We start from the raw sequence: 22507 nt of genomic DNA, 5'->3' as shown, positions 1-22507 counted from the left end.
AGGCGCCCTCCGCGGTCGGGCTCCGCCGGCTCGGCCTTCAGGGAAGCCCGGCGCGCCCGCTGCCCCCGACGCGGCGCCGCTCGTCTAGGCCGCTCTTTCCTGAAAGCCCGCGGCGGGTCCTCGTGTGGGAACATAGGTATCCGCGCCGAGTGCCTGAGTCCCGCGGAGCCGCGCGCGGCCGCCCCCGCCGCGGAGCCTGGGAGCCGGTCCGGAGGCCCACGCCCTCTGCTCGGGCCGGCGCGTGCCGGCTTCGCGGGGCCCGTCCGAACTGCGAGCACGGAGCGCGGCGGGGTTACGGCACCGCGCCGGGCGCCCTCGTCCTGGCGGACAGGCGTCCTCGGCGAAGGACCGCTCCCGAGGGGCGGGGCAGGGCTGGGCCGGGGTCAGCCCGGGGGCACGTGACGGGGCGGGGCGCGGGCACGCTCTGGGGCCGCAGCGGGCGCCCGCGTCGCTCCGCCCCGCCCCGCGCGCCGTCGGAGGGCAGGTGCCGCCGCCGCTTCCGCCCCGAGGCCGCGGCCGCCAGGAGGCGCGTGCGCCGGGGTCGCGCGCCGTCCGTGGCGCCCCGCGTCGCACTTCCGGTGTCGTCATGGCGAGGCTCTGGCTCTGGGCCGGCGGCGCGGGCTTGTTTCTCGCTCTGCTGGTTCTGCGTTCGCGCTTTTCCGGCTGTCGGGTGAGTGGGCGAGCGCGGCCGTGCGGCTCGGGTGGACGGCGCTGCTCCGCGGGCGCTGGCGGGCGGGGCGCGCGGGCGGAGCAGCCCCGAGGCGGGGCCTTGGCGGGGTCCGGACTTCGGGGCTCCCCCGCTGGGGCCGCGCCGGGGCGATGCGGGCCCTGGACGGCGCGTGCGAGCTGGTCGCCGGGACAGAGGGGGAGCAGTGCGCGCGCGTGTGCGTGTGTTACTTTCTCCTCCACCTGCACCCCGATAAGCCCGTCATGCTCAGAACCGCACGACTGCGCGGACCGTAACCAGCCCGCGTGAGACCGGCCCAGAACACCTGTCCCCCCTCGCGGGGCGCGCACGTCGGGCTTCCTGCCACGCGCGGCCGGCCTCTTGGGCCAGGAGACAGACACGCGCTTGCGAACGTGATGGGACCCGAAAGTGCGGTCTCCGAGGCGGCCGAGGACGCAGCACGAGGTGCGGCAGGCCTGGCACCCCGGCACCCCGAGAGGAGGGAGCGGCGCGGGGGTGTGTTGCGGTCGCCGCGGTCTTGGCGCGTGTCCGGTCATCCCTGCCCAGGCCTCGCTGCCCTCTGTCGGGGTTCCGGTCACGCGCAGAAAGAGGCCTTCTCGACCTGGACCGGGAACTGACGCTGCACCTCTGGCTTCGTCTAAGGTGTTACAGGAGTTTGCTTTCCGAATTCCCCGGAGAACGGAGGAGGTTCTGTACAGGCTGGATGTGGGGTGGCCCACGCACCCGGAGCACTTCACCGGCACGACGTTCTGTGTTGCAGTGGACTCCCTGAACGGGCTGGTTTACGTCGCCCAGGTCAGTAACTTTGGGTTTTTTTAGGCACATGAGCCCAGAGGAAGCATCAGCCTCTTTTACGTACTGCGCCAAGTCACCATACATGTGTACGTCACACCAGTGACGGAATTTGTTTTTTGAATTGCTTTCAAGGGACTGTGTGACTTCGAATTTCATAGGTGTTAATATTAAGTTTTGAACACAGTATCGAATATTACTAAATTCCTGGGCCTTTAAACATTACTAAGTTCCTCAATGAACCTTCATTTTTGCTTCTCTCTGCAAAAATAAAGATTAGTTCCTTAAAACTGAGCATATCTAAGCAGTTACTTTTGTGTACCTTCAGAGAGGAGATAACATCCCAAAGGTGTTAGTGTTCACAGAGGATGGATATTTCCTACGAGGTTGGAATGACACCGTTGACACACCTCATGGCATGTTTGCAACCAGTACACCGCAGGAACAGTCCATCTGGATCACGGACGTAGGAAGTGGTATGTGTACTACAGTCTATTAAATTATCTTGCTGAAACTATATATTTTCCCATGTTCTTGCTTGTACGTTTTAAAAATCAGCATTGCTGGTCCTAATTGTTTCTTTAATGATTCACGAAGTCACTTATTTTTAAAAATATATTGTAGTTCTGTGGAATTAAGACACTTAACAAAGAGGCTATCATTATTAGGATCTTTCCTTTAACTTCATAAGAGCCTTTTTTTAATTTACATTTTAATTTTTCAATTACAGTTTACTTTTAGTATTACTTTGTATTGATTTCCGGTGTAGAGCACAGCGATTAGACAGTCATCACGTTACAAAGTATCCACCCTGATATTCCCAGTATCCACCTGGCGCCTGCATAGTTACCGTGACACTAGTGACTCTTCCCAGTGCTGCACTTTCCGTCCCCTTGACTGCTCCGGAGCTACCAGTGTGCTGAATCCCTTCGCCTCCTTCACAGCCCCCAGCCCCTCCCCTCCGGCAGTCACCAGTCCAGTCTCTGTGTCTGTGCATCTGCTTCAGTTTTGTTTCTTCCTGTATTTTGTTCCTTAGATTCCCCGGAGAGGGTCAGGCAAAAGTAGGTTTACAGTTCTATGGAAAAAGACATGCAGGTTGTGATTATTGCAATAACTTTACTAAATGCAAAGGAATGGTACTCACAACTGTAAACCTACTTTTGCCAACCCCTGTATAAGTGAAATCATACGGTATCTATCTTTCCCTGACTGACTTATTTTACTGAACCTAACACTCTCTAGGTCCACTCATGCTTTTGCAAATGGTACAATTTCATTCTCTTTTCTTTTTATGGCCAAGTAATACTTTATTGTATATGTACCACAGCTTTTTTATTAATAGACATTTTATCAATGTCTATTGATGGGCATCTGGGTTGCTCTCATATCTTGACTATTGTAAAGAACACTGCAATGAACACAGGGGTGCACATATTCTTTTGAATACGTTTTTTGGGTTTCTTTGGATGGATAAGTAACCAGTTAGAATCACTGGGTCATAAAAGAAGTTCCATCTTTAATTTTTTGAGAAGCCTCTATTCTGTTTTCCATAGTGGCTGAATAGGTCTGCATTCCTACCAGCAGTGCATGAGGGACCCCTTTTCTCCACATCCTCACCAACACTTCTTTGGGGATTTATTGATAGCCATTCTAACAGGTTTGAGGTGATATCTCCTTGTGGTTTTAATTTGCATTTATCTGATGATTAGTGACCTTGACCGTCTTTTCATGTCTATTGGCCATCTGTATGTCTTCTTTGGAGATGTATCTGTTCAGGCCCTCTACCCATTTTTTAATTGGAGTGTTTGTTTTCTTGGTGTGGAGTAATATGAGTTCTTTTTAAATTTTGGACATTAACCCCATATTAGATGTGTCATAGACTAATGTCTTCCATTCAGGGTTGTCTTTTTCTTTTCATGATGGTTTCCTTTGCTTTGCAAGAACTTTTTTAGTTGATGGAGTCCCAGTTGTTTATTTTTCTTTTCTTTCCCTTGCCTGAGGAGATGTATCAGAAAAAATATTGCTAAGAGAAATGTCTGAGATTGTACTGCCTATGTTTTCTTGTGGCAGTTTTATGGTTTTGAGTTTTGCCTGTAAGTCCTGAATTTATTTCGAGTTATTTTTTTCTTTTTTGTTAATTTTCACGCAAGGATATTTTTTCCTTTGATTTTTAGAGAGAGTGGAAGGAAGGGAGAGAGAGAGAAACATTGATGTGAGAGAGACACATCGATTAAGGTTGTTTCCTGCACTCCCCCGACCAGGGCTGGGAATCGAATCTGCAAGCCAGGTACATGCCCTTGGTACATACCCCTCAGTCCATGGGCCAACTCTCTAACCACTGAGCCAAACCGGCCAGGGCTCTCCTTGAATTTTAAATGGTAGCCTTGCTGGAAGACTAGCCTTGGTTGTAGATCCTTGCCTTTCATCACTGAGTATTTTGTTTCAGTTCCTTCTGGCCTGAAGTGTTCCATCAGCCGACATTCTTTTGGGCGTTCCCTTGCAGGGGACTGTGTTTCTCTTGTTCCTTTTAAGATTCACTCTTTGTTTCTAACCTTTGCCATGTTAACCTGAGGTGTATCAGTGTGGGCCTCTGTGGCTTCGTCCACATTCCCTGGACGTGTCCTTTTACCTCACCAGGCTAAGGAAGTTTTCAGTCATTTCTTCAAATAATTTCCCAATCCCTTGTTCTCTTTTCTTCTCCTGGTACTCCTGTGAGGTAGGTGATGTTACACTTCATGTTGTCCCAGAGGTCCCTTACACTATCCTCATTTCTTTAAAATTATTTTTTCCTTTTAATACTCTGATTGGGTAGCTTTTGTTACCTCATCTTCCAAATCATTGATTCGACGCTCTGCTTCATCTAAGCTACTGTTGATTCCTTCTCCTGTATTCTCCATTTCAGACCCTGTGTGCTCCATTTCTGACCGGGTCCTTTTTGTGTTCCCTGTGTCCTTGCTGCCGCTCCCCCTGATCCACCATCCTTTCCCTGGGCTCCTCGAGCATCTTTGCAGCCACTGTTCTGTACTCTGCATGTGAGCCTGCCTGCCTGCCTGCATGTGATTTGTTCATCTGTTCTGGGGCTTTCTCCTGTTCCTTCACTTGGAGCATGTTTCTCGGTCTCCCCGTGTGGCCTCCCTGTGTCGGCGTCGGTGTGGGGGGATCTGCCGTGTCCCGGCCTTGCTGCGGCGCCGTGCGCAGCGGGCCCAGTGGACCCAGTGGCTCCTTCCTGGCCGCCCAGCAGAGCGTGCCAGGCTGTCCCGTGTACGGGTTATGAGAGCCCTCCTGCTGTGGCTGAGTCTGGGTGCTGTTGCCCCTCTGTGTGGGGTCAGCCCCAGGGCGCCCGACTGTGCGGCTCCACTGGTACCGCAGTGTATGGATTCCCGCACCGGTGCTGACCACGTGAAGCACACCTTGCCCGGCGGGGTCTGGTGCTTGCAGACATCTCCTTTCGCCATGCCACTTATGGAGCCAATCGGGTCCCACTCTGATGTGCTGTGAAACCCGCCACGGGGTGTATGGGCCTCTCGGGAGGGACTCTGGTGCAGGTTGATGTCAGACGCTCCCTGTGACTGGCCCTGGGCTACCTGTTTAGAGGCACAAAGCAATCCATTGTCTGTGGCTGCCTCTGTTGGGCCTTGGTAGGTGTGGGAAGGGCCAAGGTGTGCACCCAGCTGGCTGCCACCGGCACCGAGCCTGGGGTAGGTCAGCAGAAGGCCGAGACGCCTGAGCTCCACCCCCACCTGCCACCGCCTGTTAGGCTCAGTCACGGGCCAGGCCTCGGGCTGTGCACAAGGTACTTGTGGCTTCCCAGTGAGTCACCAGGTAGGGGCAAGTGTCATTCACCAGATTGAAACGGAGTCAAACTCGCTGCCAGTGCCAGGTCTGAGGCCACTCATTAAACTTCGGGTGCACCAAGGCCAGCTGCCACCTGCCAAGTGCCCAGAGACCTCCGTAGTGGGGTGAAGTCTCAGAGTGTCACAGTGAGGCTAGCAGAGTTCATCAGGCCCCAGCAGAACAGCTTGGCCTGTGAAGGAAGGGCTCTGCCCAGGGTCAGTGTGCCCATCAGGCAAGCAGGGCTGTAACGGTCCCGCCCCCGGGCCGCAGACTCAGCTGCTTCCCGACTCTGGACAGACCTTCTTGAAAGCCCGAGCTCGGCAGGGCTGGGCCACTGGCTAGTGGGTCTCGTGGTGGCTCCAGGCAGGCTCGTGGGAATGAACTGCACACTCGGTGACACTCCCTCAGTCCTCCCAGACTGTGCCGGGGCCCAGAGCTGACTGCTCTGCAGGTGGGAGCCCTGCTGGGCAGCTCGGCCAGGTCGGGGGTGGGACTGTCGCGTCACCCAGGCTGACGCCACGTGGAGGGAAGGGGAGGCCCGGGGAGGTGGTGTCCGTGGGCGGGGTGGGAGCCCTGCTGGGCAGCTCTGCCAGGTGGGGGAGGGGGGGACACGACGGCTGCGTCACCCAGGCTGACGCCATGTGGAGGGAAGGGGAGGCCCAGGAGGTGGTGTCCGTGGGCAGGGTAGGAGGGCCTGGCGGTTGTCCTTTCCGCCCTCTCCCCAGCCACACAGCCCAGTCTTTCCTCCCACGACTCGGCTGCAGTCAGCCTGGTCAGGCCGGGAAGGAGCTGCTGTGTGCTGGTCTAAAGGGGCACCTGCTGGACAGAGCCTTGCTGATTTTCACACCACGTGTTACATGGGCTCCTCGCCCTGGCTGCGGTGCTCCATGCTGGGGCGTCCGGCGTGATCTGAGACCCTCGCTCCTTGGGGGGCCTCTGCGGCTGAGACACCCTGCAGATTCTCAGCCGCTGCTCAGGGGCGCAGACCCTCGTCTCTGCACTCCCCCGGTCTCCTTGTGTCTGCTGTAAGCCTTGGTCATGAGGCGTCTTCAGTGCGTTTTGGTTGATTGGCCAGTATCTTAGTTGTGACTCAGCGTGGTCCCGGGAGGAGGCGGCACGACTTCCCCCGGCTCCGCTCTGGGCTCCCCTGGACTGTCCCTTCGAGCCCCAGCTGCTGTGCTCATGGAGCAGGGCCCTGACGGCGCGAAGCCCACCAGGACGGCACCCCGGCGCTCGCCCGGAGTCCGGCCTCTCCTCCCCTGTCAGTTTCCTTTCCAAAGAGACGGTGCTCAAGAACTGGAGCTGCTTTGTTTCCAAGTTGCGAAATTTATGGAAACTTCTGGTGTCAGCACTTCCGCAGTCCTACTGACTGCCACGTGTCTGAAACCTTCCTTCCGTGGGATGTTTGTAGCAGCGTGTGCTGGGAACAGTGGGCACAGCTGTGGAAGTGAGCGTCCGAGGCAGCTGCCGCAGGTGCTGAGGCCCAGGGCGAGGCAGTGCCGGGCCGCCTCATCCCGGAAGGAACGGCGTCGGGCCAGTGTGCCATGTGCTGTGACCAGTTCCGCTCACGGCCTGAAGGACACCCTTCTCCCAGTCTGGCCCGGTCAGATACCGTCTGGGGATTGGTCAGGTCTCAGTTCTATAAGAATTGCCATTATCACGTTTGTTCTCAGAACCCAAAACATTTCTGAGCCTCAGCTAATGACTGTTGATTTCACGATGTATTTTGGGATTGTAAGATATGTTTAAACCAAAAAATACTAGGTTACCCCTGAGTTCATTGCCATGAAATTTGGCTATTTTTCCTGTTTTTAACGATTCACTGTTAAAGACCTTTACTTTTTAATTCATTCCATTCATGTGATATATTTTTGTAAAATAATTCAGATTCCCCACTAGAAAGAACACCGTGTCTTTCATTCTTTCCACTGTGGTTTGCTCTTCCTGTCCGGCTCTGAAGACAGTCTCATATTCCTTCTCATTTGTCAGAGGAATGGACTCCCTTTAATAGAAACATGACTGCAGTGAGCCTTTTCAAAACATCTTTTACTGGTATTTTACCTCTTTTGCAAATTCTTTTGAAACTTTGTGGAGTTTGCTTTCTTTAAAAATCTTTTGTTCTTGCCCTGGCCAGTTTGACTCAGCGGTTAGAGTGTTGGCCTGCGGACCAGAGAGTCCTGGGTTCGATTCTGGGTTGCGATTCGTCCCCAGCCCACTAGGGCTGTGCAGGAGGCAACCAGTCAATCACATTGATGTTTCTCTCTCTTCCTCCCTTTCTTCCTCCTGCTGTATCTGAAGATAAATGTAAAAATATCCTCGGGTGAGGAATAAAAAAAATATCTTTTGTTCTCTTATTATTGCTACAAACTTTAGCTCAAGCCTCCAGATCAGATATAGTAATAAATACGATTTTCAGCATAGACTTGTAATGTGAGCTGACTCGCTCTTTGCAGTGGGCTCAGTGTGTCCAGTCACCTTTCAGACGACTGGCAGGTGCTCTGGTCCCGTTTGCCCCCAGCTTGACTTCTGTCCGCTGCCGTCTGGTTTTCCTTCTCATTAATGTTCCTTATTCTTTGCGTGTGAGGTCATCGTAACTCAGCAAGACTTTCATGTAAGTGAGAAGACATGGTCCTAGTGACTTGGAAAGATTGAGTCCCTTTTTAGGAAAGAAAGTTAATGAGTTGAATTTTGAATTTGTTTCCACTAAGAGAAAATGTACTTTAAAAACAAAAATCTCTTTTTTTTTTCCTTTATAGATTTTAGAGAGAGAGGAAGGGAGAGAGACAGAGAGAGAGAGAGAGAAGAAACATGGATGAGAGAGAACATCGATTGGCCGCCTCCTGCACGCCCCCCACTGGGGATGGGCCCACAACCTGGGCATGTGCCCTGACCGGGAATCGAACTGGCGACCTCTTGGAGTAGGGTCGATGCTCAACCACTGAGCCACACCGGCCGGGCCAAAAATCTTTATTACAGATAACTTTTTTGTTGACCTACTGAAATTTAAGACCTGCACATAAATGAGCGAGATGACAGTTTTCAAATACAAATCATTTCCCAATTCCATCTTGATTTCCTTTTACAAGTAATGCTCACTGCAGCTCATAAAATTAAAGTGGGAAATAGTATGCTAATAATTTAATATAAGCTTTCTGTACAAGGAGTCAATATTTTTTTTTTTATTTGTTTGAGTTTACTTATTTTGAGGGACCTGAGATTTTACTTCATGGATAGATTTGGCCAAAACTAATGAGGAAGCTCAATTGCTGGTCAAATACAACATTTAATTATCTGAGCCTGTTAACTTCTTTTATTACTGTTTAATTCTACCAGATTTCTGCTCTCAGCTTACAGTGGCCCTTGAACAACATGGGTTTGAACTGGGTGGGTCCACTTACAAGTGGGTTTTATTTTTCAATAAATACTATAAATGTACCTTCTCTTTCTTATGATTTTCTTAAGAGTATTATTTTTCTTTAATACAGTTCTTTCTATCCTCACCTGAGGATGTGTTTTCATTGATTTTAGAGAGGAAGGGAGAGGGAGAGATAGATAAACATTGATGAGAGAGAAACATTGATCGGTTGCCTCCCATATGTACCCCAGTCGGAATTGTGCCACAACCCAGGTATGTGCCCCGACCAGGAACCAAACCTGTGACCCTTCAGGGCACGGAACAACACTTCAACCAACTGAGCCACACTGGCCGGGGTCCACTTTTGTTTCTTTAGCTTACTTTATTATAAGAACACAGTGTATAAGAATATCTATAACATACAAAATACGTATAACATACAAAATGTGTGTTAATTGACTGTTTATGTAATCAATAAGTGCCGGTCAGCAGCAGAATATTAGTAATTAAGTTTTTGGGGTGTTAAAAGTTATATGTGAGCCCTGGCCAGTGTGGCTCAGTTGGGCCGCAGGTTCGATTCCCAGTTAAGGGCATTTACCTGGGTTGCAGGTTCGATCCCTGGCCCTGGTCGGGGCACATGTGGGAGGCAACCAGTCGATGTGTCTCTCTCACATCGATATTTCTCTCTCTCTCCCCGTCCCTCCCTCTCACTCTCTCTAAAAGAATCAGGAAAAATGCCCGCAGGGGAGGATTGACAACAGAAAAGTCGTCTGTGATTTTCAACTGCAGGGGCCAGTGCTTCTGACGGCCTCGCCCCACCCCGTTGTTCAGGGGTCAGCTGTACCTGACAAACGTGAACATCCGCACCGAGGTTGTGTTGTGAAACGTGCATGCCTGTCTTTGTAGGGTCCTTTGGTCACACTGTTAAAAAGTATAATTCCTTTGGTGATCTCGTTCAAGTCGTGGGTACCCCAGGCAAGAGAGGCACTGGCTTGAATCCACTGCAGTTTGATAGCCCTGCAGAGCTGTATGTGGAGGACACGGGAGATCTTTACATTGTGGACGGAGACGGAGGCTTGAATAACAGATTGATCAAGTTGTCCCAAGGTACGTGGCTTAATTTTCTACATATTGTATAAGAACATTATTTAGTAAGTGGGATTTAATTCGTTTGGTATTTCGTATAATGATATAACTGTTGAATACGAATCTGTAAGGGCTCAAGTGTATCAGACCAGACGTTGGGTGGCAGAAGTAAATGGTTCTAGAGATTTGCTTATTCCTCGCTGCCAGCGGGGTGTTTCCCTGGACATGACCGGGAGGCAGTCCGAGCACTGGCAGTGGGCTGTGGGCTGGAGAGATGAGCGGCTGTTCCGCGCAGTCAGGGCTGCGGGGCCGAGGGCTGGCCCTCCAGAGCCGAGGCACCGTGCAGGGTGCTCGATCCCAGGCGTCGTACTGAACCCCTGCTCTGCGCCGGCAGCAGTGTGGCCGCTGCAGGTCTGTGACAGATGGCAGACAGATGCTCCTCGGTGGTACCGATCGCTAGTAAGACTAGTAACATGGTAGCACAAGACACGAGGAGAAACCAGTTGACTGGAGGAGTGGACAGTCGAGAAGGAAGAAGGTCTTGCACTGACCTGGTCTGACGGGAGGGAGGAGTGGACAGTCGAGAAGGAAGAAGGTCTTGCACTGACTGGTCTGACGGGAGGGGAGGAGTGGACAGTCGAGAAGGAAGAAGGTCTTGTACTGACCTGGTCTGACGGGAGGGGAGGATGGACAGTCGAGAAGGAAGAAGGTCTTGCGCTGACCTGGTCTGACGGGAGGGAGGAGTGGACAGGAGCAGTGCTCACTGCCCTGCGCCCGGTCTGCAGGAGGACCTCCAGGTGCCCGTCATGCAGGAAAGGAGGTTCGGAACGTCCTCGAGAGCTTATGCTGGGATCTAACCAGGGCCAGGAAACCAGACCAGAGGCCGACACCCAGCACCGCATCCAGAGTTTATAGAGGGAAGTCGCTTAGGGGCTCCGCCCAGGGAGGCAGCCGATGGTGTGGGTGGCCTCCCAGCTGCACACTTAGCTGCTGAGGATGATAGGGAACAGGGCGGCGTGAACTAGGGCTACTGGGAGGAAGGCCTCGCAAGCTTGCCATGGGAGGGAGCTGCCTGCCTCCAGGCGGGGGAGAGGGTGGACCCGACAGGCTCGGATTCCAGAGAACCTCCTCTGTTCTGTGCCCGACCAGCCCGTGGCTGGCAGCGGCCTTGTTACAGAACAGCCTGTCCTCCAGTTTGTCTACAGGTGTAACTCCACAGTCAGCCTGTAAAGAGTCTGTGGCCCTGGCCGGTAGCTCGGTTACTTGGACCGTTGTCCCAATACCCCAAGGTTGCAGATTCAGTCCCCAGCAAGGCTCATACAAGACGCAACCAGTGAATGCATAAAGAAATGGAACAATAATTAGATGCTCCTGCCCCTTTCTCTCTCTAGAAAATTCAATAACTAAGAAAAGTAAAGGAAAAAAGTGTCTTTGCAGTGTTTAGAAAGGTGATGTTACCGAAGGAGAGTGCTCACAGCACAGCACTGTGTCAGCGTATTTGCTGGAAGCTCCGTCACGGGGCGCTGTGCAGTCACCACCCCGTCACTGAATCCGGTGGCAGACAGTGAAGGAAGGTGAGGGGGGATAAAGTAGGAACCCAGAAATTTCTATGGAAGAAGGAAGTAAGCGAATTCAGGAGGCAAGGTGGACGTGGATGCCGCAGCGAATCGCCCGGCTGGGCCTGGACAGCAGTCCCTGGCCTGGCTCTGGAGCCGGAAGTCTGGACGAGGGGCCCCGGGGGAGCGTCCTCGCCTGTCCAGCCTGGTGGCCGCAGACACTCCTGACCTGGGCAGCATCGCCCGGGCTCTGCCTCTGTCCGCAGTGTAAGATCACTGGATTCAAGACCCCCCCAAATCCAGGATCCTCTTGTCACAGTTCCCAGCGTACCTGTGTCTGCTGAGACCCCGCTCCTGCGCGGTCACGTTCGTGGGTTCTGGAGGTTGGTGCTCAGACACACCTCTGCAGGGGCCAGCGTGGAACCCACTGCAGGGCGGCGGGGGACTGGAGCACAGCGTGAGCGTGCGCTCAGAGGGTGCTGGGACACACCTCTGCAGGGGCAGCGTGGAACCCACTGCAGGGCGGCGGGGGACTGGAGCACAGCGTGAGCATGTGCGCTCAGAGGGTGCTGGGACACACCTCTGCAGGGGCCAGCGTGGAACCCACTGCAGGGCGGCGGGGGACTGGAGCACAGCGTGAGTGTGTGCTTAGAGGGTGCTGGGACACACCTCTGCAGGGGCAGCGTGGAACCCACTGCAGGGCGGCGGGGGACTGGAGCACAGCGTGAGCGTGCGCTCAGAGGGTGCTGGGACACACCTCTGCAGGGGCAGCGTGGAACCCACTGCAGGGCGGCGGGGGACTGGAGCACAGCGTGAGTGTGTGCGCTCAGAGGGTGCTGGGACACACCTCTGCAGGGGCCAGCGTGGAACCCACTGCAGGGCGGCGGGGGACTGGAGCACAGCGTGAGCGTGTGCGCTCAGAGGGTGCTGGGACACACCTCTGCAGGGGCCAGCGTGGAACCCACTGCAGGGCGGCGGGGGACTGGAGCACAGCGTGAGCGTGTGCTCAGAGGGTGCTGGGACACACCTCTGCAGGGGCAGCGTGGAACCCACTGCAGGGCGGCGGGGGACTGGAGCACAGCGTGAGCGTGTGCGCTCAGAGGGTGCTGGGACACACCTCTGCAGGGGCCAGCGTGGAACCCACTGCAGGGCGGCGGGGGACTGGAGCACAGCGTGAGCGTGTGCGCTCAGAGGGTGCTGGGACACACCTCTGCAGGGGCCAGCGTGGAACCCACTGCAGGGCGGCGGGGGACTGGAGCACAGCGTGAGCGTGCGCTCAGAGGGTGCTGGGACACACCTCTGCAGGGGCAGCGTGGAACCCACTGCAGGGCGGCGGGGGACTGGAGCACAGCGTGAGCGTGTGCTCAGAGGGTGCTGGGACACACCTCTGCAGGGGCAGCGTGGAACCCACTGCAGGGCGGCGGGGGACTGGAGCACAGCGTGAGCGTGTGCGCTCAGAGGGTGCTGGGACACACCTCTGCAGGGGCCAGCGTGGAACCCACTGCAGGGCGGCGGGGGACTGGAGCACAGCGTGAGCGTGTGCGCTCAGAGGGTGCTGGGACACACCTCTGCAGGGGCCAGCGTGGAACCCACTGCAGGGCGGCGGGGGACTGGAGCACAGCGTGAGCGTGCGCTCAGAGGGTGCTGGGACACACCTCTGCAGGGGCAGCGTGGAACCCACTGCAGGGCGGCGGGGGACTGGAGCACAGCGTGAGCGTGTGCTCAGAGGGTGCTGGGACACACCTCTGCAGGGGCAGCGTGGAACCCACTGCAGGGCGGCGGGGGACTGGAGCACAGCGTGAGCGTGTGCTCAGAGGGTGCTCGGACACACCTCTGCAGGGGCCAGCGTGGAACCCACTACCCACTGCAGGGCGGCGGGTGACTGGAGCACAGCATGAGCGTGTGCTCAGAGGGTGCTGGGACACACCTCTGCAGGGGCCAGCGTGGAACCCACTGCAGGGCGGCGGGGGACTGGAGCACAGCGTGAGCGTGTGCGCTCAAAGGGTGCCGACAGCAGGCAGCAGCGTGGTCGGCTGGGGAACTGGATTCAGGAGGAGGTTGACATGGACCTTAAACAGTGATTTGAGTGATAAAAATTCACGAGGTAATCATTAAAGAAGTTGATTAACTGAAACAGGAGGGGTTTTTTTGTAAAGCATAAGAATTAGGCAAATAGGTATGTGAACAAAAAGCAAGGGATGGGTCATCACTGAAAAAGTTCGTCTGCATCCTGTGATAAAACACAACATGCAAATGTATGAGACGCTCTCTGTGTATGTTTACGTTTACAGATCTCATGATGCTTTGGTTGCACGGAGAAAATGGGACAGGGCCTGCACAGTTCAGCATACCGCACAGCGTCACCGTCGACTCGTCTGGTCGGGTAAAATACAGCGTCATTGTCTCTGGATGTGTTTGTCCGTGTGTCTGCATGTGTGTCTGGGTTTGTACACACAGATCTTAGTGCACCTGTGCCTGTCTGGACATCCAGTGTGTGTGTCCGTGCATGTGTTTCTGTGTGTCTGGACATCGGTGTGCCTCCGTGTCAGTGCATGTGTGTGCTTGTGTCTGGACAATACTCTGGGTTGGGTACACCCGGCGTACTCTCTTATAGACGTTTGAGTCCTATAATGAAAGTTTCCTAATATTAAAAACCAGCCTAATAGGTTCCTATTCACGTGACGGCCAGAAGGAGCAGACAATGGAACTGAATGCAAAGGAAGTTACCTGATCTTTTTTATTTCGGATATGTCATTTTTTATCTCTTCTTGTTGGTTTTTAATTTCCATTTGGCTTATTTTCAGTGTCTCTATGTCCTTACTCATGCTGTTTAGCTTCCTCAAGATCATGGCTCTGAATTCTAGCTCTGTTAACATGCCTAATTGCTCCACATTGATCTCATCTTCGGTGGAGGTTTCTTGCTCTTTCATTTGGCTTCTGTTTCTGTGTTTCACCATTTTGGCTATCACTGAGGGCTTTGGAGCCTGTCAAGTTCTCCCTGTGGGTGTTGGTGTTCTGCTCTTTGTGGCTCCTCTCCTGTGTTTAGATGAGCGAGGGAGGACCCACGTTGAACACCACTGTCAAGTCTTACTTTGCTGGTTAAAGTTGCCAGCCCAGGAAACGTACTGTTATCCTCTAGCTTTTTGCCTGGAGGCTAGCAGTCTAGGTTACTTGATGAGTTTTGGGTTGCCAGTTGATTGAAAAACTCCCTCTGGTGCTCAGCCAAGGGGCTTTCATGAGGGTGGGGCAGATGCTGGTTGTTAATGAGCCTCACTTAGCACTTCAATGGCCCACAGGGTGGGGTTGGATCTCCGAGGGAGGGGCTGCTGCCTCTCCCCAGAGCCCTGGGAAGGAGCAATGTGGCCACCGTCCTGAGTGGCTGCACTCAGCCAAAGCTCCGAGCGCCCTCCAAACCCCGAGTGTCCCGACACAGCTCCAGTCCAGTCCGCCCTCCCTCTGCCGGAGCCCAAGGTGAGTGGCTGTGGCTGTTTCAGCCTCTGTCCCGGCTGCGCTGTGGGGCCGCCTGGGAGTGTGACCCGAGGGCGCCGCTCCCAGCTGAGGCCGCTGCCGAGCTGCCGACCGTGGGCTCCCAGCCCCGTCTCGCGCCTTCGCAAGCCTCCCGGGATGGAGTCGGTGTCCCTCGTTGTCTGGTCCTCGCAAGCTGCTTTTCTGTTGGTTTTTCCCGTCGATTTGTCTGTGTTATAGTTGTAATTCCAGTTTGGTTCTGGGAGACGGTCTGTGTAGCTCCGTTCACTCCGCCGCCATTTTCTGTCTCCTTTACCTGATCTTTTTTAAGAGTTTCTCTCCTAGTAGGACAACTGCTGTATTTAAATATAGTTTGAATTCTAGATCCAAACAAGTCGCTTCTAGAATGCATTGATCAAAAAGATAGAAGAGGTCAGTCTCGGAGGCTGTGGCCCACCTGTTCCTCCCGTCTGCACTTGGAGGGCTCCCGCCAGCAGATCACGGCTCTGTTGCTGTTCGCACCTTCACACGTGCATGGTGCTTGTTCCGGGTTGCCTTTCTGTGGCCAAACCCCGCAGGAGCCCGTACTTCCCTGTAGCAGCCATGACGGGTGGGGCGTGTAGCTGTCTCCCCAGCAGGGTGAGGCCGGCGTGAAGCCCTCCCTGTGACTCAGTGCCCGGCGCCGTCCCGCCCCGCGCACGTCTGCCGTGACCGGCTGGCTGGGCGCACGGCGGCCATCCGACGGCCTTGCCGCAGGCCGCTGGAAGGTTGCACCCCCACTCCAGCTCTGCGCTCAGCGAGCAGCCTTCGGCTACGCTTGGGCCTCCTGTGTTGACAGAATAAGAATGTTTGGAGCATAAAGTCTGCAAGTACTTCCCGTCGTAGGAAGGTAACTGAGCATGTGAGCTTTGTGTCGTAACTGGGAGCTAGGAAGTTGGAACTGACTGCTGTCCGGGGACAACGGGCACGTTTCTGAGCCGGCCGTACTTCAAGCCCAGGTCAGGTACCGGGGCGGGAATGCTGTTTTGGGAGGACTTGGAGGTCATTCCATAGACATGCTCTGGTACGACAGAGACGGGAAATCAGTTAGCTCTGCACGTCTAGTCCCGCTCCTAGGACTGAACTGTTTCCTCTTCGGCCTCTAACCTGAGGCCGTGGTCCCCAGGTCAGTGACCTTTCCAGCCATCGCTGCTGGTCTCAGGTACTGCAGTGAATCTTGGGTTCTGACTGGAGGTGAATTCACTGCTACCAAAACTGACACACGTTGATACAGACGTGGTCAGGTTACCCTGAGGAAGTCCCTGAATCCACAGCCCCAGCAGATCCCGACGGGGAGAGGTAGAGGCCAGGTGGGTTGGACCACCCTTCAGTCCCTCGTCATGGCTCTGCACCCCCAGCCATGTGTCACTGAAAAGATGTCGCTGTGAGTGTGCCGGCCACGGGCTGCGCACATCAGGGACAGCACTCGAAACGTCATTCGGAATGGCCCTTCCTGTGGCCAACAGCACTTCCTTAGCACCAGCTGCCGCCAGGTGCAGACCTCGTGCAACCCGCCCGCCAGCTGGCCTTCCCTCTGTGCTCCGTCTCCGGCTGCTCTCAGTGCGTCCGCCCTGTGGACACGCCGGGTGGACACAGGTGAGGGCTGGGGTGTCGCAGTGTGTGAGCACCAAGACACCGGCTGTCCTCTGGCCACGCTCCGTGGAGCACGCTGCTCCCCCTGTCTGTGCATCACCTGCCGCGGATGGATAGGCTGGCCGGGCTCTGTGACATGGGCGCTGGTTCGAGGTACGAGTGAGCGCCCTGCTTCAGGTCCCTGCGTCGACGCGGCCCATTGGAGCCCGTGTTCCAGCTACTCAGATGCTCTGCAGCAGACGGGCTTTGGGTTGAGACAGATACCCTACTGGTTCTCCAGCCTCAAGGCACTTTAACCTTTCTGAACTTTAATTTCCTGTCTGAAAATGGGGTTTTTGAAAACCTTATTTGGGGACCTCTAAGGACTAAATCAGTTCGTATATGTGCATTGATGACAGTGAACGTTCACTCTGTCCTCCTGCTCTCTTCCCTCATTGTGATGCGGCTCGTTTCCAGTAACGTTCTGTTTGCCGTTTCTCAGGTGTGGGTTGCTGACCGAGGAAATAAACGAGTTCAAGTATTTGACAAAGACACGGGGGCGTGGTTAGGAGCATGGACTAGTTGTTTCACAGAAGAGGGACCTTCTTCAGTCAGGTAATTGTTTCTTTGTATTTTAAAATGTTGTTTAATTGGCTTTTTGTTAGGTTCTCTGAAAAGCTAGCAGAAAGTTTAAAGTATTTATTGTTAATTTTAAGCAGGGAAAAGGGGAGAGAAACCAGCCTGCAGAATCACGTCACCGTAGTTTAAGTTCAGGTGGTTACATCCTCCGAGTGTGCGGCCCGAATCTGTGCTGGGCTCGCCTAGAGAGTTCCCTTGACAGGCGTTTGTGGATTTGTAAACAGAGTGAAAAGGAAATCTTGAGTCTGCAGCCTAACACTGATTCTTTATGACTTTCATTTCGTGTAGTACCAAATAATGGTTTTTAATTCTTTTAAGCTCATCTTCGGCTACGGCCACCATCACAGATCTCTTGTTTCCGCATTAATAGAATTGAGTCCATTTAGAATCCTCTCTGAGTGAACCCTCCAGCACTCATTCCGGCCTCTCTCTGACCCTTCTGACTCCTGCTTTTCCTGACCCCTGTGCCCGTGGCCCTGCTCCTACCCTCGGTGAAGTGACTCCCTTCCCCGGCCACCGCCCCTCGGCTCCTGGAGCTTTATCACGGCCTCGCTGACCCTGGTCGTCTGCGGGTCTGTGCTCACTGGTCCTTCTCCCGCTGGGGAAGGAAGAGAGTAGGGGCCTGGGTTCCTTGCTCACTGCCGAGTTCCTGGCTCCGAGAGCGCTGTGTGCACCCGGGAACCCAGTGTTCATGGAGCGAGGGATGGTTTAGTCCGTCCAGTCAGCAGCTCGGTGTGTGTTCACGTGGGAATGCCGTGTGTGTGTGTCTGTGAGACGTGTTCACATGGGGACACTGTGTGTGTGAGAGATGTGTTAACATGGGGATTGTGTGTGTGTGTGAGAGACGTGTTCACATGGGGATACTGTGTGTGTGTCTCTGTGTGTGAGAGACGTGTTCACATGGGGATACTGTGTGTGAGAGACGTGTTCACATGGGGACACTGTGTGTGAGAGACGTGTTCACATGGGGATACTGTGTGTGTGTGTGAGAGAGATGTGTTCACATGGGGATACTGTGTGTGTGTGAGAGAGATGTGTTCACATGGGGATACTGTGTGTGTGTGTGTGAGAGAGATGTATTCACATGGGGATACTGTGTGCATGTGTGTGTGAGAGACGTGTTCACATGGGGATACTGTGCGTGTGTGTGAGAGAGACGTGTTCACATGGGGATACTGTGCGTGTGTGTGAGAGAGACGTGTTCACATGGGGATACTGTGCGTGTGTGTGAGAGAGACGTGTTCACATGGGGATACTGTGTGTGTGTGTGAGAGATGTGTTCACATGGGGATTGTGTGTGTGTGTGAGAGACGTGTTCACATGGGGAGACTGTGTGTGTCTGTGTGTGAGAGACGTGTTCACATGGGGATACTGTGTGTGTGTGAGAGAGATGTGTTCACATGGGGATACTGTGTGTGTGTGTGTGAGACATGTTCACATGGGGATACTGTGTGTGTGTGAGAGAGATGTGTTCACATGGGGATACTGTGTGTGTGTGTGTGAGAGAGATGTATTCACATGGGGATACTGTGTGCATGTGTGTGTGAGAGACGTGTTCACATGGGGATACTGTGCGTGTGTGTGAGAGAGACGTGTTCACATGGGGATACTGTGCGTGTGTGTGAGAGAGACGTGTTCACATGGGGATACTGTGCGTGTGTGTGAGAGAGACGTGTTCACATGGGGATACTGTGTGTGTGTGTGAGAGATGTGTTCACATGGGGATTGTGTGTGTGTGTGAGAGACGTGTTCACATGGGGAGACTGTGTGTGTCTGTGTGTGAGAGACGTGTTCACATGGGGATACTGTGTGTGTGTGAGAGAGATGTGTTCACATGGGGATACTGTGTGTGTGTGTGTGAGACATGTTCACATGGGGATACTGTGTGTGTGTGAGAGAGATGTATTCACATGGGGACACTGTGTGTGTGTGTGAGAGATGTGTTCACATGGGGATACTGTGTGTGTGTGAGAGAGATGTGTTCACATGGGGATACTGTGTGTGTGTGTGTGTGAGACATGTTCACATGGGGATACTGTGTGTGTGTGAGAGAGATGTATTCACATGGGGATACTGTGTGTGTGTGTGAGAGATGTGTTCACATGGGGATACTGTGTGTGTGTGAGAGAGATGTGTTCACATGGGGATACTGTGTGTGTGTGAGAGAGATGTATTCACATGGGGATACTGTGTGTGTGTGTGAGAGATGTGTTCACATGGGGATACTGTGTGTGTGTGAGAGAGATGTATTCACATGGGGATACTGTGTGTGTGTGTGAGAGATGTGTTCACATGGGGATACTGTGTGTGTGTGAGAGAGATGTGTTCACATGGGGATACTGTGTGTGTGTGTGTGTGTGAGACATGTTCACATGGGGATACTGTGTGTGTGTGAGAGAGATGTATTCACATGGGGATACTGTGTGTGTGTGTGAGAGATGTGTTCACATGGGGATACTGTGTGTGTGTGAGAGATGTGTTCACATGGGGATACTGTGTGTGTGTGTGTGTGAGACATGTTCACATGGGGATACTGTGTGTGTGTGAGAGAGATGTATTCACATGGGGATACTGTGTGTGTGTGTGAGAGATGTGTTCACATGGGGATACTGTGTGTGTGTGTGTGAGAGATGTGTTCACATGGGGATACTGTGTGTGTGTGAGAGAGATGTGTTCACATGGGGATACTGTGTGTGTGTGTGAGAGATGTGTTCACATGGGGATACTGTGTGTGTGTGTGAGAGAGATGTGTTCACATGGGGATACTGTGTGTGTGTGAGAGATGTGTTCACATGGGGATACTGTGTGTGTGTGTGAGAGAGATGTGTTCACATGGGGATACTGTGTGTGTGTGTGAGAGATGTGTTCACATGGGGATACTGTGTGTGTGAGAGAGATGTGTTCACATGGGGATACTGTGTGTGTGTGTGAGAGATGTGTTCACATGGGGATACTGTGTGTGTGTGAGAGAGATGTGTTCACATGGGGACACTGTGTGTGTGTGTGAGAGATGTGTTCACATGGGGATACTGTGTGTGTGTGTGTGAGAGATGTGTTCACATGGGGATACTGTGTGTGTGTGAGAGAGATGTGTTCACATGGGGATACTGTGTGTGTGTGAGAGAGATGTGTTCACATGGGGATACTGTGTGTGTGTGTGAGAGAGATGTGTTCACATGGGGATACTGTGTGTGTGTGTGAGAGATGTGTTCACATGGGGATACTGTGTGTGTGTGTGAGAGAGATGTGTTCACATGGGGATACTGTGTGTGTGTGTGTGTGTGTGAGACATGTTCACATGGGGATACTGTGTGTGTGTGAGAGAGATGTGTTCACATGGGGATACTGTGTGTGTGTGAGAGAGATGTATTCACATGGGGATACTGTGTGTGTGTGAGAGATGTGTTCACATGGGGATACTGTGCGTGTGTGTGAGAGAGACGTGTTCACATGGGGATACCGTGTGTGTGAGAGACATGATGAGTGAGGTTTTCAGTAACCTTACTGGAGGGCAGGTAAGAACCAGTCGGCATGTTGGGAGTGTGTGGAATGTGCTATGAGTGCCTCCCGGCCACAGGGCAATGAGCTCACCGGGACGGGAACCTCCGCATCAGGGCGTCTGCTCAGCGCGTGGGGGTGAATGCCGGGAAAGGGGGCTGAGTGGTCGTTGCCTTAATTGACTGTGCAGTGTCTTCGCCGTAGGTTCACCCCTGACGGGAAGTACCTGGTGGTGGCCCAGCTGAACCTCAGCAGGCTCCTGGTGGTGGCAGCGCCCCCGGTGGGAGACCTCGGCCCCTGCTCCGTGGTGAGCACCATCCAGCTGGCGGACCAGGTCCTGCCCCATCTCCTGGACGTCAGTGCAGAGACCGGAGCCGTCTACGTCGCGGAAATCGGAGCGAAGCAAGTACAGAAATACGTGCCTTTGGAAGGCTCCTTCCCTTCGTTCCGCTGATGATGTTCCCCCTGGAGATCTTTCGGGGGGAAGTTCAGGTTCTGCTCACCGTTACGTGCTCAGCAGCAGCGTCCAGTGCAGGAATTCATCTTAAACTGTTTACCTGGTGTAGCATCAGAAAACCTACTTTTACGTCATGAAGGATTAGATGTTATGATGCCATTGCTGCGGCTTCCCTTTGCTTGTAAACGCGTAGGGTGTTTTAGTGCAGCCAGTGGAACTAAGAAGTGGGGCCAGAAGGAGGGACAGAGGTGTAACCTGGTTATTTGTCCTGGTGGTTGTCATCCTGGGGGTGCAGGAATAAACAGGGCGTTTAGGACCGCTGACCGCATGTCCCCGAGGAACCACGAGCCTCCCGTTTGTTCACATCGTATCAAAGGGACGGCTGAGGGTCAGGTCGACGGCTCGATTACCGAGGCCCCGGGAACGCGGGGTCCGAGCAGCTGGCCGCCCGCCCAGGGACAGCGGCACACGCGGTGGGCTGTGGGGCAGCAGCCTGCACGCGCAGACGCATGGGGGCTCTGCAAGGGGGGGGCTCTGCAGGGGTCAGTGTGGACTCCGACCCGGAAGCCCGCGGCGGAGGAGAGGGACGCGCTCCGAGCAGGCAGTCGGGAGGAGGTGCGGCTGTGGCTCGTGGCTCCTCTGAGGAGCCCACTTGGCTTCGGCCCTTCCCCCGCGAGACACCTGACCTCACCTCCAGACGAGGAGGAAACGGCCAGCACCAGCGGCCTCGCTGAGAGGGTCTCTGCACGTGGCTGCGCGTCTCTGAAGGCGGTGCCTCCTGGTCTCCCCTCCAGCGTGCACTGTCACCCCGACCCCGACCCCTCAGACAGTGCAGAGCGATGCATGTGGGGAGGCCGAGCCCAGCTCCTGCAGGAGCCGCCCCTGCCCGTCTGCTGCACTCCTCGCCGCCGGTCAGCAGGGCTTCCCGTTGAGACACCCTCCCCGCCCGGCGTCTGTCCCAGCTCCTGCAGAGACAGCCCCTGGCCGCGGTGGAGCTCGGGTCACCCTCCCCCTCCCCAGCCCCCCTTCCGGCCCGTCACTGCCATCGCGTCAAACACCGGGCATCTCGGGCTGCCCCCTCCTGACTGCGGTCCTGCTTTCCGGACTCCAGGGCTCGTCGCTCTGTGCGTGGTCCCAACTCGGTGCAGTGAGAGGGTGGACGGCCAGCAGGAGCCCTGTCCGTGTCCCTGCACCACCGGCGACGCTGCCCCCCCCACACGCCTTCATTCCCTTCAGGGAGACACGACGTCGTCGTCCTCTCTCCTGCAGAGATGCCGTGAGGCTCACATGTGCAGTAGGGACGCGTGTGCCATCGAAATGCAGGGAAGCGCCGAGTCCATTGTGAAGCCCTTCTAAGCTGCCCTTCACCTGAAACTAGGTTTGCCTGAATTCCACATCTGCTGTTTTTATCAGAACGTATCCTAAGAGGACACACAGATGACAGTAGACATTTGGCAAAATGCTCAATGTCACTAATCATCAGAGTGATGCAAATTAAAACAACTACGAGGTATCACCTCACTCCT

The 22507-nt window shown here is 54.4% G+C and overlaps 1 protein-coding gene across 2 annotated transcripts; it reads left to right on the top strand.

The window, feature by feature from the left end:
• Window positions 1-581: 581 nt before the first annotated feature.
• Window positions 582-21386, top strand: NHLRC3 (NHL repeat containing 3). Of its 2 annotated transcripts, none has more exons than XM_036250542.1 (7): window positions 582-670; window positions 1331-1483; window positions 1809-1956; window positions 9576-9776; window positions 13603-13694; window positions 16890-17002; window positions 20729-21386. In XM_036250542.1, exons 1-7 carry the CDS (start codon window positions 587-589, stop codon window positions 20976-20978), a joined length of 1041 nt encoding a protein of 346 aa, XP_036106435.1. In that variant the 5' UTR covers window positions 582-586; the 3' UTR covers window positions 20979-21386. The 2 variants fall into 2 exon arrangements, with proteins under 2 accessions (XP_036106435.1, XP_036106436.1); XM_036250543.1 differs by having other exon boundaries at window positions 9630-9776; window positions 20729-21376.
• Window positions 21387-22507: the final 1121 nt, after the last annotated feature.

Source organism: Molossus molossus, unplaced genomic scaffold (genome assembly GCF_014108415.1).
Source record: "Molossus molossus isolate mMolMol1 unplaced genomic scaffold, mMolMol1.p scaffold_m16_p_9, whole genome shotgun sequence".
NCBI lineage: Eukaryota > Metazoa > Chordata > Mammalia > Chiroptera > Molossidae > Molossus > Molossus molossus.
The sequence above is the reverse complement of the archived record's forward strand: the minus strand, read 5'-3'. Positions and strand labels throughout refer to the sequence as shown.

Coding starts and splice junctions, on each gene's coding strand:
- NHLRC3 (XM_036250542.1), top strand. CDS start 587: ATGGCGAGGCTCTGGCTCTGGGCCGGCGGCGCGGGCTTGTTTCTCGCT. Junction 671..1,330: donor CGCGCTTTTCCGGCTGTCGG/GTGAGTGGGCGA, acceptor GCTTCGTCTAAG/GTGTTACAGGAGTTTGCTTT. Junction 1,957..9,575: donor GATCACGGACGTAGGAAGTG/GTATGTGTACTA, acceptor CTGTCTTTGTAG/GGTCCTTTGGTCACACTGTT.